Source organism: Tursiops truncatus, chromosome 9 (assembly GCF_011762595.2).
Source record: "Tursiops truncatus isolate mTurTru1 chromosome 9, mTurTru1.mat.Y, whole genome shotgun sequence".
NCBI lineage: Eukaryota > Metazoa > Chordata > Mammalia > Artiodactyla > Delphinidae > Tursiops > Tursiops truncatus.
The window spans coordinates 10,090,690-10,113,006 of record NC_047042.1 but is presented as its reverse complement, the minus strand read 5'-3'; the positions used below and the strand labels follow the sequence as shown (position 1 = coordinate 10,113,006).

The window sequence follows — 22,317 nt, the reverse complement described above, 5'->3', positions numbered from 1 at the left end:
TAAAGTGTGCCATACATCTGTAAGGTATTTCTCTTATCTGTGCAACTACAATAATACTTCTTTTATCACTAGCGTCCAGATATTTACTTCTCCAAAATGCATATACTTCAGTACTATTTAATAAGATAAGCTTCCCATTTCTTTTTCTACCCGTGTTTATATAACATTGAATTTTCTGGGTTACAGTTTTATCAGACCAACCACAGCCTGAGCAGATTTAGCAATTAAGGTTTTGAGAATATCATTTACGAGAGGTTCCATGACGTGTGTAATTTGTAATGGGATGTTGTGAGAATTAAGCTGGTTTACTTTATAAGTACGTTGCATGACTGTGGACAGCATGCTGAGTCCATGGGTGAGAGTTACCCACTGAACCTTGCAGACCTCCCATCACCCACAGCTTCAATCAAGTATCTTGGACAGGTCCTGGAAAATGTCACTGTTCTGGTGCATTGCCTGTGTGTAAACATACCTCTGAAGAATATTCTCTTCTATATTTGACAAAAAATTATTTCTTACAACTATATGTTGTAAATATGTTCAAGAATATATGATTCACTTAACTGTCTTCCTGTATACCAGAGGAACGTGTAAAATACACTATTCCTCTGCATAACTACTTTTTAGCCCATCCTTTACATTTGCCCTATAGTAGAGGGTAAATTTGTAAAATAAACACAATTATTTAGCAAAATATATTAAGACAAATGGGAACCCATCTTAAAAAAACTTTAGATCCCAAACCTAACGCGTTATGCTAAAATAAATTCCACGTGGGTGAAAAAGCTGAATGTTTAAAAAAACAACAAAAAGATGAAAATGACAGGATTTTCCTTTTTAATCTTGCAGTAAGGAATGCTCCTATAGATGTGACACAAACTGTCAGTCATAAAGGAAAAGATTGAGATAGTCAAGTAAAATTACTTTTTTAATACCACATGTCAAAAATACAACATAAAGTAAAAATGGCATAATATTTACTACATTGTAATGCATAAAACAGACAAAAGGCCATTTCTTTCAATATAGGAAGAGATTCTGCAGATCAGTAAGAAATGATCGGCTGCACAATAGAAAATTAGCAAAGAATATAAGTAGATAGTTCCCAGGGAAGGAAATACTCACCCTCATTCACTATTTTTTAAAATGTAAATTAAAGCCTTGTGAAATACCATTTTCCCTCATGAGAATGTCAAGAATCAGAAAGCTTAGCAGTATTCTATTTTGGAGATGGTGTAGAGAAACAGGCACTCTATACAGGAGTGTGGGTGGGAGTAAGCAGAAGTTTGCTTCATCCTCTGTGAAAGGCACCTTTGTGATATCTATCCTCATTCTAAATGCACCTGCCTTTGACTCAGCATCTACATCTAGAAATTTGCCCTACAGACATATTCACATCCAATTGAAATGACTAATGGGTTCGGATCTTCAGTGCAGCATTGTTGATCATTGCAAAAGATCCGAACCAATCTAAACGTTCAGCAGTAGAGCATTGGTGAAATAAATGACGATTCACTCACACAGTGGAATAGTGGACTAGTGGGATGTGTGGTCTGACACCCCAGCCCATCTATTTACATATAAATCATAAACAATAAACCGAGTAGTATAACAACAAGAAAGAAAGAATAAGACAGGTCTAAATTGGTATGAAACAATTGTCAAGGTGTATTTTTAATTGAAAAAGTATGATGATGAACAGTGTGTATAATATGCTACCGTTTATGGGAAAAGAGATGATCTATACGTATTCCCTAGTGTATACACTGATACATGTATACATCCCTAGTGTATACATCCCCCTTCCCTGGAAGGGAAGGAAGGGTGATTTTCTCCAAGTAGAGAGATTGTATGGCTAGGCGATGAGGTGGGAGAGAAACTTGCTTTTCACTGTATGGCCATTTACAGCACTTAAATTTTATTCCATGGACACAGGAAGAAATCAAGTAAACTACAAATGACTAAATACATAAATTAGAGGGAAAAAAATAACATTGAAAACAAAAAGCAATTTTTCAGGTGTATATAGCGTAGGAGTTGAACACCTCAGAGAAAGTTCAAAATGTTCCCAGTGATAAAAATCAGGATGTGTTATAGATCTAGAATAATATCTATCTGTATAAAGCTTAAACGATCCTGTTTCTTTTCAAATGAGGTCACCAAGAATGATGATTTTGGTTTTAGAAGATCGAGTCTCAGCCCTTCTTTTGGCAAGTTATGAAGAGCAGACAGACAGATGCAGCTGAAAGACACCATAGGCTTTTCCTGGGTGTGTTAGTTAAGATTAGGTTCAGCTGCTAATGAAGAAACCCAATGACCCTGCGGAAACTAACAGTATATTTTTCTCTTACATGAAAGTGTGGAGGCAGGCAACCCAAGGCTGCAATCCCTACAGTGGCCACCTGCACTCATGACCCAGATGCATACAGTGCCCCAACCATCACGTCTGTGTCTGAAGTAGCAGGACAAAGGGGCATAGCCCCTCCCTTTAAGGAGGCCCCCTGAAAGTGCCGTACAACACCCCCGCTTATACCTAATTGGCCAGAATTTAATTACATCACACACTTAGTGTCAGGAAATAGTCTTTAACTGGGCAGCTAAAATCCAGAGGCTCCAAAGAACATGGATCTTGGGTGGCAATTAATGTCATAATTGACAAGTATTTCATATTTACCGTAGTCACCCAAGTGATAGAAGAAAATGTAATCAGCAGACTTCTGTGAACTGTTTTAAGTACCTTGTCCATGAGTGCCAAATATATACATATATTTTTCAGTCAGTAACTGAGTACAGTTATGCCTCATTTTTCTTACAGCATTGAGCAGCAAGGTGAACCCCTTAAGCAAATTTAAGATAACTGTTGCTAACTCCTTTCAAACACCAACACTTTTTTTTTTAACATCTTTATTGGAGTATAATTGCTTTACAATGGTGTGTTAGTTTCTGCTTTATAACAAAGTGAATCAGTTATACGTATACATATGTTCCCATATCTCTTCCCTCTTGCGTCTCCTTCCCTCCCACCCTCCATATCCCACCCCTCTAAGTGGTCACAAAGCACCGAGCTGATCTCCCTGTGCTATGCGGCTGCTTCCCACTAGCTATCTATTTTACGTTTGGTAGTGGATATATGTCCATGCCACTCTCTCACTTTGTCACAGCTTACCCTTCCCCCTCCCCATATCCTCAAGTCCATTCCCTGGTAGGTCTGTGTCTTTATTCCTGTCTTAGCCCTGGGTTCTTCATGACATTTCTTTTTTTTAGATTCCATATATGTGTGTTAGCATATGGTATTTGTTTTTCTCTTTCTGACTTACTTCACTCTGTATGACAGACTCTAGGTCCATCCACCTCACTACAAATAACTCAATTTCGTTTCTTTTTATGGCTGAGTAATATTCCATTGTATATATCTGCCACATTTTCTTTATCCATTCATCTGTTGATGGACGTTTAGGTTGCTTCCATGTCCTGGCTATTGTAAATAGTGCTGCAATGAACATTTTCGCACATGACTCTTCTTGAATTATGGTTTTCTCAGGGTATATGCCCAGTAGTGGGATTGCTGGGTCATATGGTAGTTCTATTTGTAGTTTTTTAAGGAACCTCCATACTGTTCTCCCTAGTGGCTGTACCAATTCACATTCCCACCAGCAGTGCAAGAGTGTTCCCTTTTCTCCACACCCTCTCCAGCATTTATTGTTCCTAGATTTTTTGATGATGGCCATTCTGACTGGTGTGAGGTGATACCTCACTGTAGTTTTGATTTGCATTTCTCTGATGATTAATGATGTTGAGCATTCTTTCATGTGTTTGTTGGCAATCTGTATATCTTCTTTGGAGAAATGTCTATTGAGGTCTTCTGCCCATTTTTGGATTGGGTTGTTTGTTTTTTTTGTTATTGAGCTGCATGAGCTGCTTGTAAATTTTGGAGATTAATCCTTTTTCAGTTGCTTCATTTGCAAATATTTTCTCCCATTCTGAGGGTTGTCTTTTGGTCTTGTTTATGGTTTCCTTTGCTGTGCAAAAGCTTTTAAGTTTCATTAGGTCCCATTTGTTTATTTTTGTTTTTATTTCCATTTCTCTAGGAGGTGGGTCAAAAAGGACCTTGTTGTGATTTATGTCATAGAGTGTTCTGCCTATGTTTTCCTCTAAGAGTTTGATAGTTTCTGGCCTTACATTTAGGTCTTTAATCCATTTTGAGCTTATTTTGTGTATGGTGTTAGGGAGTGATCTAATCTCATACGTTTACATATACCTGTCCAGTTTTCCCAGCACCACTTATTGAAGAGGGTGTCCTTTCTTCACTGTACTTTCTTGCCTCCTTTATCAAAGATAAGGTGACCATATGTGCATGGGGTTATCTCTGGGCTTTCTATCCTGTTCCATTAATCTATATTTCTGTTTTTGTGCCAGTACCATACTGTCTTGATTACTGTAGCTTTGTAGTATAGTCTGAAGTCAGGGAGCCTCATTCCTCCTGCTCCATTTTTCATTCTCAAGATTGCTTTGGCTATTCAGGGTCTTTTGTGTTTCCATACAAATTGTGAAATTTTTTGTTTTACTTCTGTGAAAAATGCCATTGGTAGTTTGATAGGGATTGCATCGAATCTGTAGATTGCTTTGGGTGGTAGAGTCATTTTCACAATGTTGATTCTTCCAATCCAAGAACATGGTATATCTCTCCATCTATTTGTATCATCTTTAATTTCTTTCATCAGTGTCTTATTATTTTCTGCATACAGGTCTTTTGTCTCCTTAGGTAGGTTTATTCCTAGATATTTTATTCTTTTTGTTGCAATGGTAAATGGGAGTGTTTTCTTGATTTCACTTTCAGATTTTTCATCATTAGTGTATAGGAATGCCAGAGATTTCTGTGCATTAATTTTGTATCCTGTTACTTTACCAAATTCATTGATTAGCTCTAGTAGTTTTCTGGTGGCATCTTTAGGATTCTCTATGTATAGTATCATGTCATCTGCAAACAGTGACAGCTTTACTTCTTCTTTTCCAATTTGGATTCCTTTTATTTCCTTTTCTTCTCTGATTGCTGTGGCTAAAACTTCCAAAACTATGTTGAATAAGAGTGGTGAGAGTGGGCAACCTTGTCTTGTTCCTGATCTTAGTGGAAATGCTTTCAGTTTTTCACCATTGAGGACGATGTTGGCTGTGAGTTTGTCATATATGGCCTTTACTATGTTGAGGAAAGTTCCCTCTATGCCTACTTTCTGCAGGGTTTTTATTATAAATGGGTGTTGAATTTTGTCAAAAGCTTTCTCTGCATCTATTGAAATGATCGTATGGTTTTTCTCCTTCAATTTGTTAATATGGTGTATCACGTTGATTGATTTGCGTATATTGAAGAATCCTTGCATTCCTGGAATAAACACCACTTGATCATGGTGTATGATCCTTTTAATGTGCTGTTGGATTCTGTTTGCTAGTATTTTGTTGAGGATTTTTACATCTATGTTCATCAGTGATATTGGCCTGTAGTTTTCTTTCTTTGTGACATCCTTATCTGGTTTTTGTATCAGGGTGATGGTGGCCTTGTAGAATGAGTTTGGGAGTGTTCCTCCCTCTGCTATATTTTGGAAGAGTTTGAGAAGGATAGGTGTTAGCTCTTCTCTAAATTTTTGATAGAATTCGCCTGTGAAGCCATCTGGTCCTGGGCTTTTGTTTGTTGAAAGGTTTTTAATCACAGTTTCAATTTCCGTGCTTGTTATTGGTCTGTTCATATTTTCTATTTCTTCCTGATTCAGTCTTGGCAGGTTGTGCATTTCTAAGAATTTGTCCATTTCTTCCAGGTTGTCCATTTTATTGGCATAGAGTTGCTTGTAGTAATCTCTCATGATCTTTTGTATTTCTGCAGTGTCAGTTGTTACTTCTCCTTTTTCATTTCTAATTCTATTGATTTGAGTCTTCTCTTTTTTTCTTGATGAGTCTGGCTAATGGTTTATCAATTTTGTTTATCTTCTCAAAGAACCAGCTTTTAGTTTTATTGATCTTTGCTATCGTTTCCTTCATTTCTTTTTCATTTATTTCTGATCTGATCTTTATGACTTCTTTCCTTCTGCTAACTTTGGGGTTTTTTTGTTCTTCTTTCTCTAATTGCTTGAGGTGCAAGGTTAGGTTGTTTATTCGAGACGTTTCCTGTTTCTTAAGGTAGGATTGTATTGCTATAAACTTCCCTCTTAGAACCGCTTTTGCTGCTTCCCATAGGTTTTGGGTCATCATGTCTCCATTGTCATTTGTTTCTAGGTATTTTTTGATTTCCTCTTTGATTTCTTCAGTGATCACTTCGTTATTACGTAGTGTATTGTTTAGCCTCCATGTGTTTGTATTTTTTACAAATATTTTCCTGTAATTGATATCTAGTCTCATAGCACTGTGGTCGGAAAAGATACTTGATACAATTTCAATTTTCTTAAATTTACCAAGGCTTGATTTGTGACCCAAGATATGATCTATCCTGGAGAATGTTCCATGAGCACTGGAGAAAAATGTGTATTCTGTTGTTTTTGGATGGAATGTCCTATAAATATCAATTAAGTCCATCTTGTTTAATGTATCATTTAAAGCTTGTGTTTCCTTATTTATTTTCATTTTGGATGATCTGTCCATGGGTGAAAGTGGGGTGTTTAAGTCCCCTACTATGAGTGTGTTACTGTCGATTTCCCCTTTTATGGCTGTTAGTATTTGCCTTATGTATTGAGGTGCTCCTATGTTGGGTGCATAAATATTTACAATTGTTATATCTTCTTCTTGGATCGATCCCTTGATCACGATGTAGTGTCCTTCTTTGTCTGTTGTAATGTCTTTATTTTAAAGTCTATTTTGTCTGATATGAGAATTGCTACTCCAACGTTCTTTTGGTTTACACTTGCATGGAATATCTTTTTCCATCCCCTTACTTTCAGTCTGTATGTGTCTCTAGGTCTGAAGTGGGTCTCTTGTAGACAGCATATATATGAGTCTTGTTTTTGTATCCATTCAACCAGTCTGTGTCTTTTGGTGGGAGCATTTAATCCATTTACATTCAAGGTAATTATCGATATATATGTTCCTATTCCCATTTTCTTAATTGTTTTGGGTTTGTTATTGTAGGTCTTTCCCTTCTCTTGTGTTTCTTGTCTAGAGAAGTTCCTTTAGCATTTGTTGTAAAGCTGGTTTGGTGGTGCTGAACTCTCTCAGCTTTTGCTTGTCTGTAAAGGTTTTAATTTCTCCATCAAATCTGAATGAGATCCTTGCTGGGTAGAGTAATCCTGGTTGTAGGTTTTTCTCCTTCATCACTTTAAATATGTCCTGCCAGTCCCTTCTGGCTTGCAGAGTTTCTGCTGAAAGATCAGCTGTTAACCTTATGGGGATTCCCTGTGTGTTATTTGTTGTTTTTCCCTTGCTGCTTTTAATATGTTTTCTTTATATTTAAGTTTTGACAGTTTGATTAATATGTGTCTTGGCATGTTTCTCCTTGGATTTATCCTGTATGGGACTCTCTGTGCTTCCTGGACTTGATTAACTATTTCCTTTCCCATATTAGGGAAGTTTTCAACTATAATCTCTTCAAATATTTTCTCAGTCCCTTTCTTTTTCTCTTCTTCTTCTGGAACCCCTATAATTCGAATGTTGGTGCGTTTAATGTTGTCCCAGATGTCTCTGAGTCTGTCCTCAGTTCTTTTCATTCTTTTTTCTTTATTCTGCTCTGCAGTAGTTATTTCCACTATTTTATCTTCCAGGTCACTTATCCGTTCTTCTGCCTCAGTTATTCTGCTATTGATCCCATCTAGAGTATTTTTAATTTCATTTATTGTGTTGTTCATCATTGCTTATTTCATCTTTAGTTCTTCTAGGTCCTTGTTAAATGTTTCTTGCATTTTCTCTATTCTGTTTCCAAGATTTTGGATCATCTTTACTATCATTATTCTGAATTCTTTTTCAGGTAGACTGCCTATTTCCTCTTCATTTTTTAGGTCTGGTGGGTTTTTATCTTGCTGCTTCATCTGCTGTGTGTTTCTCTGTCTTCTCATTTTGCTTATCTTACTGTGTTTGGGGTCTCCTTTTTGCACGCTGCAGGTTCGTAGTTCCCGTTGTTTTTGGTGTCTGTCCCCAGTGGCTAAAGTTGATTCAGTGGGTTGTGTAGGCTTCCTGGTGGAGGGGACTGGTGCCTGTGTTCTGGTGGATGAGGCTGGATCTTGTCTTTCTGGTGGGCATGTCCACGTCTGGTGGTGTGTTTTGGGGTGTCTGTGGACTTATTATGATTTTAGGCAGCCTCTCTGCTAATGGGTGGGGTTGTGTTCCTGTCTTGCTAGTTGTTTGGCATAGGGTGTCCAGCACTGTAGCTTGCTGGTCGTTGAGTGAAGCTGGGTGCTGGTGTTGAGATGGAGATCTCTGGGAGATTTTTGCCATTTGATATTACGTGGAGCTGGGAGGTCTCCTGTGGACCAGTGTCCTGAAGTTGGCTCTCCCACCTCAGAGGCACAGCACTGACTCCTGGCTGCAGCACCAAGAGCCTTTCACCCACACGGCTCAGAATAAAAGGGAGAAATATTAGAAAGAAAAGAAAGAAAGAAAGGAAGGAAGGAAGAATGGATGGATGGAAGGAAGGAAGGAAGAAAGAAAATAAAGTAAGATAAAGTAAAATAAAGTTATTAAAATAAAAAATAATTATTAAGAAAAAAAATTTTTTTAAGAAAAAAAACGGACAGATAGAACCCTAGTACAAATGGTGAAAGCAAAGCTATACAGACAAAATCTCACACAGAAGCATACACATACACACTCACAAAAAGAGGAAAAGGGGGAAAAAATCATAAATCTTGCTCTCAAAGTCCACCTCCTCAATTTGGGATGATTGGTTGTCTATTCAGGTATTCCACACATGCAGGTACATCAAGTTGATTGTTGAGCTTTAATCCGCTGCTTCTGAGGCAGCTGGGAGATATTTCCCTTTCTCTTCTTTGTTCTCACAGCTCCCAGTGGCTCAGCTTTGGATCTGGCCCCGCCTCTGCATGTAGGTCGCCGGAGGGCATCTGTTCTTCGCTCAGACAGGACGGGGTTAAAGGAGCCGCTGATTCGGGGGTTCTGGCGCACTCAGGCCGCGGGGAGGGACGGGGACGGATGCGGGGCGGGCCTGCGGCGGCAGAGGGCAGCGTGACGCTGCACCATTCTAAGGCGCGCCGTGCGTTCTCCCGGAGGAGTTGACCCTGGATCCCGGGACCCTGGCAGTGGCGGGCTGCACAGGCTCCCCGGAAGGGGGGTGTGGAGAGTGACCTGTGCTCCTACACGGGCTTCTTGGTGGCGGCAGCAGCAGCCTTAGCGTCTCATGCCCGTCTCCGGGGTCCGCGCTTTTAGCCGTGGCTCGCGCTCGTCTCTGGAGCTCCTTTAAGCAGCCCTCTTAATCCCCTCTCCTCGAGCACCAGGAAACAAAAGGGGAAGAAAAAGTCACTTGCCTCTTCGGCAGGTCCAGACTTTTCCCCTGACTCCCTCCCGGCTAGCCGTGGTGCACCAACCCCCTGCAGGCTGTGTTCACGCCGCCAACCCCAGCCCTCTCCCTGCTCTCCGACCGAAGCCCGAGCCTCAGCTCCCAGCCCCGCCCGCCCCGGCGGGTGAGCAGACAAGCCTCTCGGGCTGGTGAGTGCTGGTCGGCCCCGATCCTCTGTGCGGGAGTCTCTCCCCTTTGTCCTCCGCACCCCTGTTGCTGCGCTCTCCGCCGCGGCTCCGAAGCTTCCCCCCTCCGCCACCCGCAGTCTCCGCCCGCGAAGGGACTCCTAGTGTGTGGAAATGTTTCCTCCTTCACAGCTCCCTCCCACTGGTGCAGGTCCCGTCCCTATCCTTTTGTCTCTGTTTATTCTTTTTTCCTTTGCCGACCCAGGTGCGTGCGGGGTTTCTTGCCTTTTGGGAGGTCTGAGGTCTTCTGCCAGCATTCAGTAGGTGTTCTGTAGGAGTTGTTCCACGTGTAGATGTATTTCTGGTGTATCTGTGGGGAGGAAGGTGATCTCCACGTCTTACTCTTCCGCCATCTTCCTAATTTAACACACCAACTCTTTTTAAAAAAAATGTCTAATATGTTATGTGCCTTCTTGCCTTTCAAAACAATAAAGCGCAGATCATCACTTTTCTTGTTAGCTTGTCCTAACAAACATGCATCTTCATACTACGTGGCAACTTCAATCTCTGTTTCCTTTCTCAAGGTCAGGCTGTCACTCTTCAGCCACTCTTATACCTGGCTGCAAAAGTATCCTCCCACCCTCCACTGTTTTCCTGCCAATGATCTGCTGTGGTTGGGGAAGAATTTGGCTGTTAAGAATTTGATCTAATTGGGATTTGGGGCAATCAAGTATGTGACTATAGGATAAGGACATTCCAGTCCATTTAGGGACAACCAGGGGCATTTTTCTTTTATTTCCATTAAGCCTCTTGAGTTAAAGAAACACATTTTCTCTTTATAAAACAAAAATGCTTCTAAGGTACTGAAGTATCTGCTTAGAACAACCAGAACCTTTCTAGTAACTTCCAGGAAAGGAAAAAGAAGCAAGAAAGTAATGATGCCAAATGCTTGTGAAGACGACTTTTTGCAAAGAGTTCATCCTCCTAAAATCGATCTGTCTCACTGTAAGATAAGCTGAGTCAACAAGCATCATGATCTTTGTTTCCCCTCAAGGTAACGGAGAGGGAGTTAAAGTCTGGAGGAGCGAACACCCAAGTGACAGAAAAGAACAAGAAAGAGTACATCGAGAGGATGGTGAGGTGGCGGGTGGAGCGCGGAGCGGTGCAGCAGACCGAGGCCCTGGTCCGGGGCTTCTACGAGGTGAGACCCAGGCTCGGCAGGCACGCCAGGCCTTCACCCCCGACACAGCTTGTTAGGAGAAGGGAGAGGACAAGCAAGGCAGGAAGAGGGCTCAGCTCTACTCACCAGCGTGCAAAGAGGGCCTCCTGGGGGTAGAGGGTGAGGGGTCAGAGTTCTCTGGGAAACCCAGCTCTCGTGGTCTCACAAAACTGGCATTGGTGTGGCCCTGCTGTGCCACCTGTGAAAACACATGACACGTCCTGCCAAGACATGTGCGTGTTGCATCTCCTTTCACTCAGTGAAATAAAAATGAGTGAAATGAAGTGGAGGGCCTCGTCCGCTCTCGCTTGATTTTTATTTTCTTACACAGGCAGACCTCGGAGATACTGCGGGTTTAGTTCCAGACCATGGCAGTAAAGCCGATGTCACAATAAAGCGTCACGTGAATTGTTCGGTTTCCTAGTGCTTATAAGAGTTATGTTTACACTGTACTGTAGTGTACTAAGTGTACAATAGCATTATGTCTAGAAAAAACAATGTACATAACTTATTGAAAAAATACTTTATTACTGAAAAAACTAACCATCATCTGATGATGCAGCGTTGCCCCAAACCTTCAATTTGTAAAAAAAAGCAGTATCTGTAGAATGCAATAAAGCAAAACACAATAAAAGGAGATATGCTCCTAGTGTCACTGTGTACCACATGATCCATGCTGAGATGGTAAATCAGGAGGACAGTGACGTATTATGGGATTGTATGAAATCACGTGTGTGAAACTTTTGAAAGTTCTAAAGCACTATAGAATTTAAAGAATCTTTCATTCAATTAAAAAAAGTTTTTTAAAAAAAGCATCAGAGATCAATAGTAATCAAAAAAAAAAAAGGACAGTGACAACTGCTAGCCTTTGTGTGCACCAAAAATTGACATGGTTAAACTTTTGCAATTTAGAAACAAGGGTTTGGGTGTTGGAAGGTTTTCTTTGCTGCTGTGATAGAGAACAGCGTGGGTGACTGGCTGGTCCACTGGTTTGATTAAAGGAGGTGCCCACTGCAGGTGTTCAGTTGTACCTGATATATTTGGCAACAAGATGTAAAGTCGGAGCTTAGAACACTAACCAAGCAGATCTTCCCGGATCTTTGAAGGAGGAATTCAGGAAGTAAGGGGAGAAAGGAAGGAAAAGACAGTCATTTTAATATATAACGTCCATTCCTAGGAAATAAGTCCTAGTTTTATGTAGAGGAGAGGATCCCTTTATGTAGAGGAGAGGAGTCCAGGGACTTGGACTTTTTGCCTTCAAAAGGCAATGTTATTTGGAAACTTAAATGTGACACTGGAAGGTCAAGTCAGGCTTATTCATAACATCATTCCGAGAGGGAATATCACAGCAGTGAAAAGCAGCAGACCTTTTTTGAGTTCCCAGCTCATGAAGGGGTAGTGTCTCAAAATGCTCATGATTCTGAACTTAAACTTAATAGCACATTGGGGGAAAAAGGTGTAAACAGTGGTCAGCCTCCCAGCTTAACCCACAAATAATAATGAATGTAACCTCTCCAGGAGGTTGAGCCTGGAGGCTGAGGCCTAATGTGGATTTCAGGTGGTGGACTCGAGGCTGGTCTCCGTGTTCGATGCCAGGGAGCTGGAGCTGGTGATCGCGGGCACGGCGGAGATCGACCTGGTCGACTGGCGGAACAACGCTGAGTACCGGGGAGGTGAGCGAGTGGGGCTTGTTGACGGATCAGCTCTCACAGACACAGTCCGTCACTTCTTAACAAATGTTATTGAGGTTAAACTGACATAACATGAAATTAATCATTTTAAAGGGAACAACGTGGTGGCGTTTAGCGCACTCACAATGTGGTGCAACCATCCCCTCTAGCTAATTCTAAAACGTTTTCCTCATTCTCAAAGGAAACCCTGGACCCAGGAAGCAGTTACTCCCCCTTCCTCCCCCATCCTCCCACCCCAGCAAACCTCAGTGTGCCTTCTGTCTCTGTGGATGTACCAGTGCTGGATACCTCATGTAAATAGAATGATACTGTATGTGGCCTTTGGGGTCTGGCTTCTTTCACTCAGTAAGGTTTGTTCACGTTGTAGTATGATTCACTACTGCATTCCCTTTTATGGCTGAATACTGTTCATATATATATTCCATATGTAGTGATAATATAAATATAAAATAATATCACTTTTTGAAGGTTACAAAAAACTTGGCCTTACTTCAGTACGTGTGCAAAGTAGGCTCTGGTCCATGCCTTCCGCCAGCTTCCAACCTAGACTTTCCTTTGGGTGACAGTAATCCCTGCTGGTCGTCTCTGGCATAACTCGGTGGAGATGCGTTCCAGAGAACGCCACCGTCCACGGGCCATCTCCAGAGCTGGGTCGTTTGCTGGCAGGAAAGGGTGTCCTGCTCCCTGTAGAAGTGAAGCCCTCTTCACATCAGTCCTGGTTTGCTGCAACACGGTTCTCACTGTCATCTCTCCAAATCTAATGTCTGACCCCTCCTAGCTATTCACCTTCACGCTGCCGTACCAACCTTCCTGAAACATTTATTTTGATCAGGGCATTTCCCACCCCACAAAACAATCAAGCTCCTTATTACTTAGAAACCTTTGAACGTTCTTTAAGCTGAAAATCCTTTCTTCATGTAAAATATTACAGAGAAACCCCTATCAATATAATAGAGGGTGAACAAGGGTCCCATCATCTAAGCCTACCTTGTCTCCCCGGTACACTCAGCCATGTAGCAGGAAACCTCTGTGGGACCACGAGGCCCTTCCTGGCTTGGTAGGAAAGCCACCGACCTAAGGTGTCAAGTCACAGTGTCTCTGCCTAGCTATTAAGGTGTCTGAGGCCCCAGCAAGGTCCCTTCAGTCCTCAGCAGAACCCCTATGCTGGTCTATGCTGGTCTATGCTGGTCTAGTCGGCTTGCTGTTCCCTGCATATTGATTCCTCATTCTTATCATTCTCTATTTCCCCTCCTGCACTCCCACAAGCCCTTCACATGCCGAACTCACACCTCCCTTCCCTTGTGAAGCTTTCCGTCTTTCTGCCCCAGTCCACATAGATTTCTGCATCTTTGAGTGTTTCGTGCATTTGCAGTCAGTGGGGAACCATCTACCTTATCATAAGGGATTGCTCCAAGCTTGGTTTCCTTACTGTCCTGTGAGAGGCCCCATACTACTTCCATGGGCCCAACTCTTTGCAGCCCAGGGCTGATCTGGGGGCAGCGGCTCCAAGGGCACTTGGAGAGCCCGGCATCTTCCGTGGACCAAGTTTCACATTCACCTCCAGCCTTTCTTAAGTCCTAGACGCGCCACAGTATGTGGGTCCCGAGAGCTAAGACATCAGAACAAAGACAATACCAGGAAATACCATATTCGTAGAGAGCTTTGTCTCTTCGGAACCCCAAAGATCTCTACCAGGCCTCGTCACTCCTTGTCCACATTTATATCAGGCAGGAAAAGGACTCCCGGGGTCCCAGTTGTTTAAATAGAAAGCAAACATCTCTGAGGACATCCCTCACAGCATACAGCCTTTTTACAAAGTGCCTATTTTCTAAATCGGCTTTTGTTTTTAAATTGGAGTCCGTTATACAAATTGTTTTAGACCTACCGAAAGGCCATCACGAGAGAAATCAGCAGATCGAGAGCTGCTGTTCAGTTCTTGGCACACCTGATGTGTATTTCATCTCCCCCCCCCACTCCCTCCTCCCCTCTACACATCCTCTCGGTCTCCCTCCTGCTCCACTCAGGTTATCACGATGGGCATCTCGTGATCCGCTGGTTCTGGGCTGCGGTGGAACGTTTCAACAACGAGCAGAGACTCAGATTACTGCAGTTCGTCACGGGGACGTCAAGCGTGCCCTACGAAGGCTTTGCAGCCCTTCGAGGGAGCAACGGGCTTCGGCGCTTTTGCATAGAGAAATGGGGGAAAATTACATCTCTCCCCAGGTATGGAGCTCCTGCCCGCCTTTGGGAAACCTGCCGAAGAAGGCCAAGTACGCTTTGTCATTTGAGCTTGGGCACTTAACCGTTGGGATGGAATTCTTTCCTGCCACCCAAAGTAGTGTTCCATGAGTCATTAGTGAAAGGTGTGGGTGAGAAGTCTCGGGGAGGTGCATTTAGACCATATTCTTAGTGATTTTTTGTTGACTGATGGTATTTGGGCTAGTGGTATCACGTGGTCCATGTGTCAGTCCTACGTAGCCCAATTTAATTTAAAGAGGAATGCCTCATCTGGGGGAGCATCCAAAGTGGTCCTGCCAGCACTGTGTCTGGACTTCTACTGTTACCCACCCGGGTTCTTGGACTCTTTAATCAACAGAAATTGATAAGAGGCCAGACAAATTCAGGAAAGGGTTTACTGGGACTCGCCCCCAAGGCAGGGTGGTGAGCTGTTCCCTTAAATGGAGTGAAGGTGGGGGCCAATGGCTGGGTGGGGCCAGAGGCGGGGCTTCGGTGCTCTGCACACCCCCTTGGTGGTGCTGTGTGCAGGGATCATGCACAGTCCCCCGTTTTTGCTCCCGGCATCTCAGAAGTGGCAGTTGGTGTGTGGCCTTTTTGTATCTTATTGTTCATAATTGCCCCTAACTGCCCGTGCCTGCAGTTATTTTTAGTCCCTTCGAGTTTCTTTGTATTCTGTTGCTCAAGGAGATGTTTGTCCAGGTGCAAGCACTGCAGTAAAGGACCCCAGGTCCCAGCCTGTCTCACTATGACGTAGCACTGGATACACTTGATATTCCCTGGAATAGTTAGCATGTACCTGTTGCATTTCTCCTACTATGTTTCAAAATGTGTGCAGACAAGACCACGTGTATATCTCCGGTCTCTATAGTGGCTTCTATACAGTAAGCTATTGATGAAATTATTGTAAGATAATGCAAAAAAAGGAGGCACTAGGGCTCCAGGCAGTTGAACGGAATGAATTCCCTGCACCATGAGTTTTCATCCCAACACTTCCTCCGTCCTTTCTGTGCCACTTTGGGTAGCATATTCCTCATCGGTGAAATAAGGAGCACTAAAGAGATACTTCTGTGTAGGTACTATAGTATTAAAACCCGCTCAGCAAACATAAGATTGATCCACATTATTTTCTTCTACTGTGATATTTTCTAATTATAACAGAAGATTCGTATTTAATTCGGCTGTATTTCTACATGGCCTCCCAGACACTTTGCTAAATCCCTATTGTGGAAGGATTGACTGAACTATAATTTTCATCTAGCTTTCCTAGACTTTCTAGCATCCCGGAGATAATTCACCTGATGACGGTGCGTATTAGCAGGCCCAGGAGGCAGAGTGCATGCCCAGCTGGTTAATAACAGCCTAAAGCGTTGGGGCACTTTTCAGCCCTGGCTTCACCCACTTCGATCAGCAGACCCTCAGTGCTCATTTGCACGGCTCTGCTGAGCACTGAACCTGCTGAACGAAGTCTGGCAAGAAAATAAGGCTAAAAAGGCAAGATTTCCATTTGTCGAGTTGAATGATAGATTTGGAGGATAAGTTTTTGGGAAACATTTTGCTCTTACTTTAGAGGAGTGAATTTGAGTCACATTTGATGATTCTCTCATAGTGGGCACCTCAGTGTGCACCTGAAGGAGGGCCTGAGCTACAGCAATGAACCTGCACAGAGGGGCTTACAGTCTAGGGAGGAACGGAGCGGAAGAGTAAGTCATTACGACTCCAGGTGCAATCAGAGGGGCAGTAAGAAGGGAAGATAAAAGCAGGATGCTGTGAGTTTGTAGAACAGAGACCTAAACCTGATCGAGTTGACAGGAGACGATGACACAGAGAAGCTGGCATTTAGGTGAGCCCTGAGGGGCAAGGAAGGGTGGAGGGGATTCTGGGCCGAAGCCACAGCAGGAGCAAAGCCTGGGGGTGGGAAGGGTCAGCTGTGTTCAGGAAAGACCACCAAATTGGCCTGGAGGACAAGACGTCCAGTGCGACACTCGCAGGGGACGCAGTTGATAGAGAGAGTTTGGTGGGCCACGGAGAGAAGACCCGCTGAGGAGTCTGTTTTACTCTTTAGGAAAGAGAAGTCATTGCTTTTGTCATTTGGGGTCAGAGATTGAGTCTAATTACATATATGCTCTGGGCAGCTTTGAAATGTGCATTAATCCTATCAACCCACACAGAGAACTTATAGGGTGGACGTCAGGCGTATGAACAGGCTCAGCACATCTGGGCCAAGGCGCTCCTAAGAAGGCTGCTGCCCCGCGAATCCCAGAGAGGGTTCTCGGGGGAAGTGGGGACTTCGCCGTAGGCCAGAAGGGCCCCAAGAATCAAGTGCTGAGATGCCTCTAAGGGGACAGTGAAGACGACCCTCTGAGTAGTAACCCCCGACTAGTCTCCCTTGTGCATTTTCTGATGATCCAAGAACCTAGAAAGTGTCACCTATGTGTGGAGAGAAAGAAAGAACCTCTGGATTCCAATAATGGTAGTTCGGAAAGACCTGGCCTGGCCACATGGCAGGTGATAGAAGCCTGAGGCAAGCAGGAGCACCGAGCACCCTCGGGGTGACCCGGAGCTCCCCAGAGACCGTGAGCCCCGTGTGCAACCCACGCTCTGACGAGCTGCATTCTCCTCAGACCTTCCCTCTAGAAAGGCAGCTGGCCTCCCAGACGAGGGAGCGTCACAGCAAAACCATACATCAGGCCAAGTCCGTGCTTTCCAGAGTGTGTGGGGATTAGGACAAAGGACTCTGAGGGTAGAGGTTTCTAGGCTCTAAGTTTACAGTGCCTGGTGAAGAAACTTCATAAACCACCATCGCTGGAGCATAAGAGGGGTGAAATGGTCACGGAGGTTGGGGTCAAGGAGCTGGCAGGCCAGGGCACTGAACAGCCAACCAAGTGGACTCAGATGCTACACAGTCTGGTGGGAAGACCTGAAAATGGAGAGCATTGAAGCCAAGTACCAGAGATTTTGATAAATGTGTTACCCAGAAGGTCAGAAGGTATGGAAGGTACGTCTAGATCACTGATGGTCAAACGTGTCTTAACTACAGCCCACAGAGAGAAGGGCCCTTCACATCCCAACACAATACATGCATAGGTACTCCTGTGTGTGTGTACCTGAAACACATGTTCCTCAAAACAATACTTCATCCTTATTACCTGCAGGTAATACACTATTTCCTACCCTATCCTATTTCATTGAAATAAAATGCCGGACAAAACCTGTAGTTTGGGGGAAAAAATATCTAAATGGCATGAGATTCAGAGGAACAGAAATGTTTGATCAAAGATTGAAAAGTAATGATGTAGAATGGGCAGTGGGGAGTGGAAAAGTCGTTCATCCATCCACAGCCCAGCATGCAGCAGGGTGAACGGTGACCATCTGCACTCCCGAGTGCTGAGAACCACATCCAGACCAGGAGGTGGGAGAGTTTCCTTACTGAGGAACTTGACAAGGAAAGGCTTGGGAGGAAAGAAAACTCGGGAGCTGGTCAGGGTAGACCCAGCACAGGCAGCGTGGAGATAAGATGAAGGAGAGGAGAAAACCTTAGGGGTTTACATTTAGAGTAGGGACCAGGGGCAACAGAAGTATGAGTCATGGGCGGATTAACAGGACTAAAATTCTAACGCAAACATGCTTCAGTGCAGATGTAAACTGAGCCCAAGCCCAGGATGAAGGTGGAGGCCTGGTTAAGTTGGTAGTTGGCTTACTCTATAGGGATGGGGGAGGGCAGGAAAGAGGTGATTGTGTCCCCGCAGGGGACACTTGGCAATGTCTGGAGACATTTTTGGTTGTCGGGGAGGAGTCCTCCTGGCTTCTCTCAGATAGAGACCAAGGATGCTGCGAAACACCTACAAGACACAGGACAGTCCCTCCCGGTGGAGAGTCATCGAGCTCAAAGTGTCAGTGGTGTCGGGTGGGAAGCCCTGCTCTGTAGGCTGTCGGGCTACAAAGGAGGCATGAGGGAGCCATTGGGAGTCCCTAAGAGAAACTGACAGCCACTGAGAAGCCATCAAGAAGCCAAGGGAAGGGCTTCCCTGGTGGCGCAGTGGTTGAGAGTCTGCCTGCCGATGCAGGGGACGTGGGTTCGTGTCCCGTTCCGGGAGGATCCCACATGCCGCAGAGCGGCTGGGCCCGTAAGCCATTGCCACTGAGCCTGCGCGTCCGGAGCCTGTGCTCCGCAGCGGGAGAGGCCACAACAGTGAGAGGCCTGTGTACCGCAAAAAAAAAAAAAAAGAAGCCAAGGGAAGAGAGATGTTCAGAGGAAGAGCTGTCAGATGCTTTCAAACAGCCTGAGGAGGTGGGCATAGAAAATGTGCCTCTGGATTGGGGAATCGAGAGGTCATTGACAAACTTGGAAAAGAGTAGATTCAGCAGTGATAGAGTGAGAAGCTGTCCAGAGATTGAGGCCGTAGTTGGGCGGTGGAAGAAGATGACTTGAAAAGGAGTCACACTTAAAGAACTGGCCTCACAGCCGCACGCGGTAGCGGTGCTGCCTCTTTCCATCATTTGCTCGTAACCAAGCTTAGAGTGGTCTCTACTGCAGAGGAGCAGGACCGGCTTCGGTACTGTCTTGGTGCACATTTTAGTCGGTAACTTGGAAAACCTCGAGGAGACGGAGAGATCGACTGTGCAGATGACACAGGTTAGAAGTATCACACGTCGTACCATCCAAAATGATCTCAAAATGCTGGAACCCTAGAATAACACCGACAGAGTGGAATCTGACACGACACAACTGAACAGATCCAGTGGAGTCCCAAAATATCGACTTCACAAATACGAGATGAGGCTGATTCATTTGCTTGCAGTCACGTGGAAGAGGCCAAGGGTCTGAAGTCCCCACGTGGGTGACACAGTTCCTAAAGTCATGACTGCAATGGTGGTCACATGATTAGTAAGCGGCCCTGATGCTTAAATGATGATTCACGGTTTACGAAAGGCATCTATGTGCTGTCCTCACACCAGCCCTCTGAGGTGCACAGAATGTGTATTATTATCCCATTTTATAAGTGAGAAAACTGAGGCTCAGGAAGATTCGTTGACTTTCCAAAGGTTATAAAGCTAGTCAGTGGCTGGACCGTGACCAGAATAGAGGTCTTCTGAACCCTGGTTCCAGATTCTGTCCACAACCCCAGCCCACCTGGGAGCCGTGGGTCCAGTGCCCAGGTAATGAAGTAAGCAGGTCCTCCGTGCTGTCAGGACCACACGTGGAGAGCGGCGAGGACTTAGGAATGAGGAATCAAATCGTGATTTGATTATGTTCATTCATTCTAGATTACAAACTAGGATTTATTTAAGAGTTAACCAGGCCTATAGATTAATGCACTAAGAACAACTCTTGAAGAAACTCTGGGTGTTCAGACTAGGTCTTGAAGAGGGGCCATTTGCTACTGTTTTCAGTTCCCAGAAATTATCTTTTACAGAATTAATCTGATCCCAGCTATCTTCTAAATAGGATTTGTTTTTTCTGTATTATTTCCACTTCGGAGTGACAGTGAAAATCATTAGATAAAAAAAAAACCAAGAAGATGCGGTCTGCCCGTATCCCGCCCCTGGCTAACTCAGACAGTTCCAGAAGCACACTTGGCATTTTTCTGCCCCTCTTCATTTGGTTAGCAGGGTCTGGTCCTGGTCCACGCATTGGCACATAGCGGGGAAAGCCGTTCTTTGTCTAGGCCAAACACTGGCCCACACAGATGGGCCCGCAGGATGAAGTACATGACCAAATAAGCTGAACCCAGGGCAGGTGGCACCGGGATGCCGCAGGCAACCAGGGAGGGTTATCCCCCAAGCTCAGCTGTTCTTGGAAATGCGGCATCTCTGCTTCAGGTTAAGCAGGCCCCACTATGAATGGTAAAGGAGTCGGACTGTCATTGCTCCATCACACCTGCCTTGATGGGGCATTGGATCTCGAGAGTTCCAGGGCATCCATTGGCACCTCTAGGTCAATGCACAGGGTTTACAGAGGCCCAGAAATCAGAGCTGGGCAAGGAGACTTGGGAACATAATCCTCTAATACTAATTATGTTCCTTTGCTGGCCACATCCAACTTCATCTCTCAGTTGTAAAATGTCGCTGGTTTGCTAGTGCAGTGCTAGTATGACGTGGTTTGCTTCCAAATGCAAACCCACCCCTCCAGTTTCTAGATATTCCAGTCCTTCAACTGGTCTATTCCTGTCTGGAAGGCTGTGGTTCTGTCTTTTTTTAATTTTTAAAAAATTATTTATTTATTTATTTTTGGCTGCATTGGGTCTTCGTTGCTGCGTGCGGGCTTTCTCTAGTTGCAGCCAGCGGGGGCTACTCTTCATTGCGGTGCACAGGCTTCTCATTGCGGTGGCTTCTCTTGTTGCGGAGCACGGGTTCTAGACGTGCGGGCTTCAGTAGTTGTGGCTCGAGGGCTCTAGAGTACAGGCTCAGTAGTTGTGGCGCACGGGCTTAGTTGCTCTGCGGCATGTGGGAACTTCCCGGACCAGGGCTCAAACCCGTGTGCCCTGCATTAGCAGGCGGATTCTTAACCACCGCGCCACCAGGGAAACCCAAGGCTGTGCTTCTTAGTTTGCAAGTGTGTTATGGTGGTCCTAAAACATGGTTCTACCCTCTTTAGATTCACTTCTGATTCACAGATTCAGACTGAGCACAGAACTAGCCAAGCCAGTTGTACCATTGAAACAAACACCTTGACCAGCCTTTTCTCCCCCATTCAGGGCACACACGTGCTTCAATCGATTGGATCTTCCACCTTATCCCTCGTACTCCATGTTGTATGAAAAGCTGTTAACGGCGGTAGAAGAAACCAGCACCTTTGGACTTGAATGAGGAACTCAAAACTTTTCCTGGCCAGTGACATCATCCTTTCCCTTTCCCTGAATCAACTCTCCTTTGATTTTGGTATTCCATGATTTTCGTTTTCAAACCAAATCAGGATTGACGAGCTGTGCATGAAGCATTGCCTTCTTCTCAGATCTTACCTTCAGGCTTATCTCCTCTACTTTCAATGAACTGCTAGCCTGTATGCAATATTTAAAAACAAACAAACAAACAGCTGTCTCAAGGTCTGTGTATATCTCCACATACCTCCATTACTGACAATGAAATATGAATGCAAGTTATGCTACACTTGACCAAATGGTAATAAATGTTTACTTCCATTTCTATGATTTAAGGGGAAATTTGAGCATTAAGCATTCCGAGCTTTTCTACACCCATCTCTTCTGAGCAGAGCCACCATTTTTAATAATTTCTAACAACAAACGCCAGAATAGGAGCTGATCAACTCTTTCTTTTCCTCCCACTCTGCTTTTTCCCTGGGCATCCAATCCATCCAAAAACAGCAGTGGCAACACCACAATTTTGATACATTCAACTCATGATTCGTATGTGGCATTGGTCCCGTCACCTGGAACTAGCCTAGACATATGGTGCAAATGTTTCACTTTCCAACCAATAATAACACTAAGAAACACACCTCCTGCTGATGCAACACAGGGCATCCCAATGGTTGTGGGGATTGTGGCTCGACTTGAGTTCAGAGAAGTCCTGGGGGGGGAGGGAGGTGCACCCCCCCGTGAACAC

At 44.3% G+C, this 22,317-nt stretch overlaps 1 protein-coding gene across 1 annotated transcript in view; it reads left to right on the top strand.

Moving 5' to 3' along the window:
- Nucleotides 1–21,882, top strand: part of HECW1 (HECT, C2 and WW domain containing E3 ubiquitin protein ligase 1) — a 256,280-nt gene extending 234,398 nt beyond the window's left edge. The window contains exons 24-27 of the mRNA XM_019940665.3: nt 10,661–10,807; nt 12,384–12,498; nt 14,541–14,739; nt 21,450–21,882. Of these exons, the coding sequence (XP_019796224.2) occupies nt 10,661–10,807; nt 12,384–12,498; nt 14,541–14,739; nt 21,450–21,561 (573 nt within the window). The 3' untranslated portion in view covers nt 21,562–21,882. The remainder of the gene's footprint in view (nt 1–10,660; nt 10,808–12,383; nt 12,499–14,540; nt 14,740–21,449) is intronic.
- Nucleotides 21,883–22,317: the final 435 nt, after the last annotated feature.